This window comes from Amphimedon queenslandica, unplaced genomic scaffold (genome assembly GCF_000090795.2).
Source record: "Amphimedon queenslandica unplaced genomic scaffold, v1.1 AMPQUscaffold_13172, whole genome shotgun sequence".
In the NCBI taxonomy this organism is placed as follows: domain Eukaryota; kingdom Metazoa; phylum Porifera; class Demospongiae; order Haplosclerida; family Niphatidae; genus Amphimedon; species Amphimedon queenslandica.
The window spans coordinates 73,550-82,906 of NW_003546592.1; the positions used below are offsets into that span (position 1 = coordinate 73,550).

The following is a 9,357-nucleotide window of genomic DNA, read 5'->3' on the forward strand; positions in this document are numbered from 1 at the left end:
AGACTACACATCGATCAATTATTCTCTTAACAGTAGATCTTCCTCTCACAATCCAGTATCTCGCGCGAACTTCAACCAATGTCTCTTTAACACCATTGTGGAATACTCGCGCATGCGCTCTCTGAAAAACTAGATCTGTAAAGTGATGCTTGTTAGGCAGTAGCACAGGATGCTTAGTATTATAAGGGATGTCTGCATTAGATAATCTTCCCCTGCATCTCCAGACTTCTTCATCTGAAATAGCTGTAGCTGGTGCTTCCACTCCTTGAATCTCCTCTCCTCCACTAAGCTCAACTGCACATCTTTGATCCACATCAGCTCTGCCTTCATTACTATTACTTCATCCGCCACGTGCTGTCTCATTCTCTCTCACATTTTCAATGAATCTCAGTATATTTGCTGTAAATCGTAACAAATATGTCAAACTACTATATCTGTCTACCTTAATGAGATCAGTTATTTTCACACACTCACTCACTAATAATCCTAAAGTCTTGCGATCAGATGCTCTTAATTCTTTAACACACTCTTGAGGCATCTCCCCCGGTGATCCCTTTCTCTCACACTCAATTAACTGGCTTGGTCCGTGAAACCACAGCCTATTATTAATCAATTCTGCTGGCCTTATCCCTCTTGATGGTAAATCAGCTGGATTGTCTTTACCCAAACACAGGGGCGGATCTGGGGTAAAATTGATGGTAGAGCCCAGTAGGTGTGGTTGATGGGTGTGGTCATTTCTAATGTTAATAATTTTAAATAACTGAAATTTTGACAAGATGATAGACCTGTTCTTATCTCCACTCTCAAATCTTTCCAGAACATCTTCAAATGATATGTTTTTACTTAGATCTTTTTCTATTGAAAGTATAGGCATATCGGTGAGCCTCTGCTCCGCCATACTTGTCCTGAGATAGTTTTTAATTCTTTTTAAGGCAGAAAAAGACCTCTCACATTGAGCAATGCTTACAGCTATGGTCAGTGCTATACGTAACAACTTATGTAGTGTTGGAAACGCTAATTGGTGGAGATTGTAAACATCCATCACAGACTCATAGTTTTATCAGCAAGGGCTCCTTTTGCTAACAAACACTCGGCAGAAATATTGCCATCCAAACCATAAAAGGAAGCCATTGTTTGTAGAGTCGATGCTTCAAGAAAACTCTGTGATGTATGTAGGGTTGCATGCCTGAAGTGCCTTCAGAATCCCAAGATTGGTATCAGAAAATCGGTGCTCCATTTCAGAAATCATACGATCTATTACTGGATAGTAAATGCTCACTTTTAAAGATTTAGATGTGTTTTGCTGATCTCTTTGCCCCAGTGTAGAATCAGAAACATAGTCAATCGAGTATTTGGTTGTTTACGTCGACCATTCTCTTCTACTTCAATGCTATGTAAAGCTGCTACATCTTTAATGTATGTGAAAGTGTGATCCCATGTAGCATCATTTCTAATGGCTTTTAACGCTTCCAAAGTGGATAATATCAGAGCAGTAGCACTTACAAAATCTAAACTTTTACGCTGAAGTTGATCAGAGAGTGATTTTGTAATGGCCAAAAGACGAGTAAATATGACCAGGCAAAAAATAAATTGAAAATTATTGATGTGATGATAAAGGCCAACAGCTTTAATTGCCTTAGACTTATCAGTTTCACCACCAATAATTTCCAGACTCAATAGGATAGCATCAAAAGTGCTACAAATAGCATCTAAAGATGCATATCTACAAGCCCACCTAGTATCAGACAAACGTAGTTCTTTTGACTGCTTATCTGGGTGTAGTTCAGATTGTTTTTCAATGAACAATGAGTGAGCCTTACTAGCAGACATAAAGACATACAATGATTGCAGTAGGAAAAAGAACTCAGAAGCTTGGGAAATGGACTGCACACAATCAACCAACACCAAATTCAGGACATGTGCACTACAATGGATGTAAATTGCATGGGGAACTATTTCTCTAATACATGTTTGAACACCAGCTGTAGAGCCACTCATAGCAGCACCATCATACCCTTGCGAAACTATACACGACATATCAAGATTAAACAGAGACAAAGTATCAACTATATACTGAGTCAAATGCTGTGCTGTAAGGTTATGAGCTACAACAAAAGTGAGAAACCGCTCAACTATTTCAAAACGATCAGAATCTAAGTAACGCACAGAGAATGACATTTGTTCATTTTTACTCAGATCCTTCGTTTCATCCACAAGTAAGGTAAAATAACCTGCCTTTTGTACAGATGTACAAATCTGTTCTCTAACTAAAGTGGCCATAATACTAATAATGGTGTTTTGTATACTGTGCATTCCTAAGACTACTACAAAGCCTATCAGAAACAACTGAGTCATATCTAGAAACAAGTGATAGGATTTCAAGAAAATTGCCTTTATTCAAAGATTCTTCTGTTTCTCGATGGCCACATAAAGATATGTCCTGTCTGCAACAGGTAAGTAGCACATCTGAAACTGCCTCAGTATAATGCCTGTTCCTCTTGACCATCATAGATCTGTTATTGTGCAACTGCTCTGCAACTGTGCCATGCTGTAATGTAGCTTTGAACTGTTCCCAGGCTACTACAGACTGCATGTGAGATTGGCTTTTACTGTGTCTGAAGTGCACCTTTACTGCCTGTAGCATGTTTCCAGCCTCTGAAGCCATCAAGAGTGAAGGCTTTCTCTGGCCTGCTACATCCTATTGCAGATGACCCAAACAGACGGCATGGAAAGCAATAGGCTGCATCCTGCATTACAGAGTACTCAAGCCACTGAAACTGTACATACCACGCTGGATTAAAGGATCTTTCCTTGTCAGAATAAACTCTTTTGGGAAAAGTAATGTTCTTAGGTTAGCACAGAGAAGACGTGGTAGTTACTGGGTAACACAGGCAGAAAGCAAGTCATTAGTTGAGGTAGAAGGTCTAGACATTCCCCTTGGCCCTGTGAAAGTGGTGCTAGCACTAGCAGTATTAGTTGTAGCACTGCTTGTTGTACAGCTTGTACTTACTGAGGTAGAACAGTCACCAACATCAACAGACTGCTGTATGAGTGCTCCATTAGAAGCCCCTCTAGATCTCTTAGAGACATAACTAAATAAACTCAGCTGCTTACTCATCCTAGATCCTCCATGTTGTATTGAGATTAATGGCTTTAATTATCATCCAATTATTATGAATATCATTATTGTTAAATATGAATATCATTATCAAACAATGAAATCATTATAACTATTATGAATATAATTATTGCTGGGCAGTGATGCCCGGGCCAAGGCCCGGGCCCGGATCCGCCCCTGCCCAAACAATGTTTTCAGCAGGCAGCAAGAACAAGCTCTCTAATTTCCCTAACTCTGTTGTCCACAAAAGGCTTCCAATCTTTATGCTCTCCCTTGATCCAATACAGAACAATTTGAGAGTCAGTGTAACACACAGATGGTAACAACGTGATCTCATGCTGTAACGCCTCGTGAATATTATGAACAAGTCGCGATAATAACAATGTTCCTAGAAGTTCTAATCGCGAAATAGTCTGCGCGCTAGTTGGAGCTACTCTAGTCTTTGCTGAAACAAACATCAAATCTCTTCTTTCTTTAGTACAGCGTTCCAGATACACGACCGCCACGTCCACTCGCATGGAAGCGTCGCTGAAACCACGTAGTCTCCACTGCACATCAGTCTTCAGGCTCAATTGCTTGTAGTAACATCTAGGAATGAGAACAGGTTCCGTCTCCTTGATCTCAGTGATCAGTCCAATCCACTTGTCCAGGAGCTCTCTGCTAAGTTCCTGATTCCAGTCTATTTTTGCGCAATGCAAGTCTTGTAAAAGTATCTTGAGCTTGATTGTCACTTGTGAAACAATTCCAACTGGATCATAGACTTTACTGATGACGTCCGCAACGTGATGCTTCATTGGGTTGTGAATATTAGCTTCCGCTGCAATTGATCGTAAATCCATAATTAATACATCGCTCTTAGGATCCCACACAATACCCAACACTTTATGTAATTCTGCTGAAGATGGTGAAGGACCATCTTCACTCTCTGAACAAACAAATTTCCTTAAATTAAATCCCGCCTTAGCAAGTATATCTTTAACACTCTCCATTTCACAAGTGACTCAATCTCCCAAAACTTCTGTAACTGCTCTGTAAGTTCCAACTTCTCCTGACCAGCTCTAACACCACAAGTCAATACATGAGTCACAAGAGTTGTAGAAGCTGAAGCAACAGGACATGACAAGAGCCATCCCAGACTCGAGTATGTAGCTGTAGGTGCACAATCTCCTCGCAGTACCTCCCCAGATACTATGTCCCAATAATAGTCCAGTCCTATGAGAATATCCAGCTCAATGACATCTCCATTAGTGCCTGGATCTGCAAGGTCTAAGTCCTTCAAGTGATCATAGCCTATGATGCAGCCTCTCAGTGACACACCAACCAAAGGCTCACAGATAAGTGGAACAACCATTAGATTGAGAACCAATGTGTTCCCATCATTAGTTTCTAGAACTGCTTGGGCAATCTTATAGGACTGCCTCCTTCCTCCGGTGTTCCCAAATGTAGCAATGACTAAGTCTTTCTTACCAACTATTCTCAAAGAAAGTTTACGACACACTTCTTCTGTTATGTACGATCTGTAGCTACCACTATCACATACTAGTCTCAATGTAGCACTCTCTGTACTCTTTGTGTTGTGCACAGTCGCCTGAGCAGTCTGTAGCAGTATAGTTCCCTTGGCATCAGTCAGTAGAGTAGCTGATTTGAAAGGATCAGCCTTGGGATTGAGCCGCTTTGCACTCTCTCCTTCCTTGCTACTCTCTCTCTTGTTCATGCAGATGCTTGTATGATGCTTATTACTACACAAACTATATTTAATGCTTGATCTACAATTACGACTTATGTGACCTCTTCTCAAACAAATAAAGCATCTACCAGAATCTCTCAACATAGACTTTTTTATGTCTATCTTATCAACTTTTGTGCAAGACTCTGGAGCATTCTCTTCATCACAATAACAACAATGAGTAATACTAGTATAAAGTGTCGCTGACGTGGGACGCTCGCGTTGTGGTTTGCTTTCCCTAAAATGAGATGTTCTCCTACTACTATCAGGCTTTGGCAAAGTACGCTCACGTGCTTGGAGTTCTTGGCTCAGTTCTTCCATTATCTTGTCAAATTTCCAATCATCTTCAGATATCTTTCTACTAATAGCTAGGCTCAATTCACTAGGCAACTAGCTCATCAAAACAGAAGGTAAAAGGCTATTATAAGTATTTGCTTCAACTCCAAGAACAGTAAGCTCTCTCACGTGATTCTCAATCTTATGATACAAAGTGCACAATGCTAGAGTATTCCCTTGCCATGATACAGGATATAAGTGAAGCAAGGCTTCCATATGCTTGGCAATGATCCTCTCCTTATTACCAAATCTGCTCCCTAATACTATGACTGCTTCTGTATCATTAGCTTCTGTTGAAGTTAATCCAGCAATACACTCTTGTGCTGATCTACTCAGTAATGACCGCAAATAGGTGAACTTCTGAACTGGTAATAAATCTGAATTATCATGTACTGCTGCTTTATAGCTGTCCCAAAAGGTAAACCACTTAGTGATCTCCCCATTGAACACTGGTAAGTCAAGCTTGGGCAGCTTGGCTCTCACACTACTCTTGCAAGCAGCTACACTCTCTTTCTCAACCAATTTCTTCAACTTTGCTTCTACTCTTGCTAGCACCTCATAAACTGTTTCATTAAATCTATCAGCTTCATCAATCTCACACACAATTACCTCTCCATCATCAATTAACTCTATAATCTCTTCATCAACTTTCTTTAGTGCTGTTAACTTTTATCCTACAGACAACTTAATTTGACCAAGCTTCACATGATCTATATCCCCTGACTCTTCCATACCCTTGAGAAGCTCATCTCCTTGCACTCGTCTGGTAAGTAGGTTCCTGTATCCTTTCCTGATTTTAGCTTTCTTCTCTAGATCCACCATCAATAATTAATTAATATGCCCACGTATAGGCAACGCCGCAACACCCACGTAAAGTAATGATTATTAATTAGCACAATGACTCTCTAACAAGCTCTCTTTTATCACTCAAAGTTTTATTATAAACAAAGATCTCTCCCTCTTGAAACGATGGAGAATACCTTTCAACTTCCTCTAAGTAGACAAATCGGGTTTCCGCGACTTTTCTCCTTGTACCCATCTCGTTCGAGTTGCTTTCAGTCCAGTACAGTCCAACTGTTCGTCCCTATCCGGTTCACGGTGGACCAATGTACGATAGCTAATGCTGCGTTCTTTTATAGGGACTTCGAAATACTGGCTGTCCAATCGCTCTAGATACAGTAGCACACAAATTGGCTTTGTTGTTTAATGTCTACTTCTCTTCAACTGCACAGCATCACATACTGCGCATGCTCACAAAAATAATATTAATTAACACCAATTAACAAACATGAATAATAACATCATTTAATTTCCAACAATAATAATAATAATTATTATTATTATTATTACTATTATTATTGTTGCTGTTACCATTATCCTTATTGTTACACTTGCTTCTCTAATTTTCTCCTCTTTATGATTCATAACTTTGCTATTAATTACTTATTATTCTTTTTTTCACTTTTTCCTATTCTTGTTTCTCAATTTTGTCTTTCTCTTCCTTTCTTCTTGTGTTTCTTTTTTTTTGTATTGCTCGCCTCCTCTCTTGGGGGAGAGTGATGTAGTAGATGCCACGTGCTTATGCGCATCAGAGACACATGTTCATGAATTTTTATTGTTCTTTAATCTTCTCTATCTCTCTGTTCTCTATCCCTCTCAATCATTATCTGTGATAACATTTTCATTATAAAATATATTCGTTGAGATCTTCACTCTTAACAGATCCAACAAATTAAGAATGATTCACTACTGCAGAATCATTAGCAATATCCCCCAAGGAACCTCCTGCAATCTTCCTAAAAAGCTGTTTGATGAGCCCAAAGCACCAGTTTGGTGAGAACTAAGTATGCCCAACTGGAAGATCTTGATAGATTTATTTCTGTGTATCAGTACTCTCCAGGCCAAATATTGAATAAGAGTATCATTCTTATTTTGACTTCTACATGTGTCAGCATTGAGATTGATCATGCTAGCATTGGCGCCATGGTTTTCAATGTAGTGATGGACATAGCTGACAACAATATTTTCCCCCTTCGCTGTGTCATCCACTAGGTATGTAACCTGCCTAGGAAATGCTTTACAACAAACCCAAAACAAGCCACATTTCCTTGGTGTCAAGAAGTAGATGGGACCAGGCTCCACAATGAATCACTGAGGTAATGCACATGCATTTATTAATTTTAGGATGAAGATGTGTCAGGACACTATCTGACTTACTTGTGCATATTCAAAGCTATATTGAACTTCAACATCCACTTGTTTCACTGGCCTTTCCGTGGTTAAGTCCAACTTCTTGGTGGCATTTTTAGTCCCCTTGAATACTTCCCTGAAGTAATCTCTCTCCCGCCTTACAAGATCAATGTGCTCCTTTGCAGCTACTATTGCTTATAAAAACATGAAACATTTTAGATATTACTGACACATGAAGCAATACATTTGTATAGCAATAAATGGCACTATGATATGCTACTATGGTGAATTATACTAATAATAAGTACGCAATACACATTAACATCTTTATATACAATTAGATACTCCTAGCACATCAAGCAATACAACTGTACAACAGTAAAGGACACAATGCTACACTACTTAGGTGAATTATACTATACTATGTCCCAACTGAGAATGGACTGGAAGTGGAAGCAGCTGCATTGGAATCTGAAAAATGTAGCTATGTCACTAATGACGTCTTATAATAATAATTATAAAGAAATGGCAGATATTTTGGTTGTGTTGTTTCACTCTTAAAATAGTCTTGCTCTTCCTGATAAGGAGTACAATACCTCCTGGAGTCAGGTAGTCTTCATAAAGCCCATCATTATGAGAAGATCTCGCTCTATTGGCTTTTTAAAAGAAGAAATATCAGTCTGGGCGCACGACCACATGTGCTTATGTAAACTATAACATCACAATACGTCATTGCAGTTAGCTTTGGTATGCCATTGGATTTATTGGGAGAACCATCTTTTCAGGGTTCCGAAGGGTTGTGAGACCCAAGACCTCAGGTCTTGAAGCGGCATTGGGCAACTAAGAACCTGTGAAAGTCTCATTCTTATCCCACAATCCTACAAAATGTTATACCAGTTTATCTTAGTCCAAACTCAGTTGGGACATAGTATAATAGTAAGTACACAATACACATTACCATCTTTTATATACAATTAGATACTCGTAATACATTAAGCATTACAACTGTGTAGCAGTAAAGGACACTATGATATGCTACAAAGGTGAATTATACTAATAATAAGTGCATAATATACATTATCATCTTTTATATACAATGAGATACTCCTAACACATCAAGCAATACATGTGTATAACAGTAAAGGACACAATGCTAGACTACTAAGGTGAATTATACTAATAATAAGTACACAATACACATTACCATTTTTATATACAATTAGATACTCGTAATACATCAAGTTTACAACTGTGAAGCAGTAAAGGACACTATGATATGCTCCTAAGGTTAATTATGCTAAAGTTAAGTACATAATACACATTACCATCTTTTATGTAAAATTAGATACTCCTAACTCATCAATACATCTGTATAACAGGAAAGGACACTATTCTACAATATCAAGGTGAATAACAGTAATAATAAGTACACAATACACATTACATTCTTTTGTAAAGAAATAGATACACTTAACACATGAAGAAAAAGTACTGTACATTCATGTAGTATCATTATTCTTCATCTTAAATGTAATATGAAAATAACAAGTTAACTCAAGACAATGTTACTGACTAAGTGACAGTAGTTTACTGGCAAGAATAATTGCATTGTTAATAATGTTAAATGTACCTGAGAGTGATGCTCAATCTCACACCCAGCATTCCGTAAAATTGTAGTGCTATTCTTTTTGCACGTCCATCATAAGTCCGTCATTGGCTTGATGCTGTAAATGTGTGCATCATACTTTCTCGATATTGTTTTGAAGGAACTTTTACTGAGGGCATGTTCCCTACCAGCATCAGCATACTCCCTGTAAACCATGCATTGCGACACACTGGACAGCAATACCTTCGCTTTCCATAATCCCTCACTCCAGGTATCGTCGCAGGTAGGCGTAGTCTTCTGTATACATCTCCAAAAATGCTACTACATTTTTAATGCCTTTCACAGAGAGAGCATTACATGGAATGCGACCAGTGTTCCCAT

The 9,357-nt window shown here is 38.6% G+C and overlaps 1 protein-coding gene across 1 annotated transcript; it reads right to left on the reverse strand.

Moving 5' to 3' along the window:
• Positions 1-1,281: 1,281 nt before the first annotated feature.
• On the reverse strand, positions 1,282-2,280 carry LOC100636378 (zinc finger MYM-type protein 1-like). Its single transcript, XM_011407760.1, has one exon. It carries the CDS (start codon positions 2,278-2,280, stop codon positions 1,282-1,284), a length of 999 nt encoding a protein of 332 aa, XP_011406062.1.
• Positions 2,281-9,357: the final 7,077 nt, after the last annotated feature.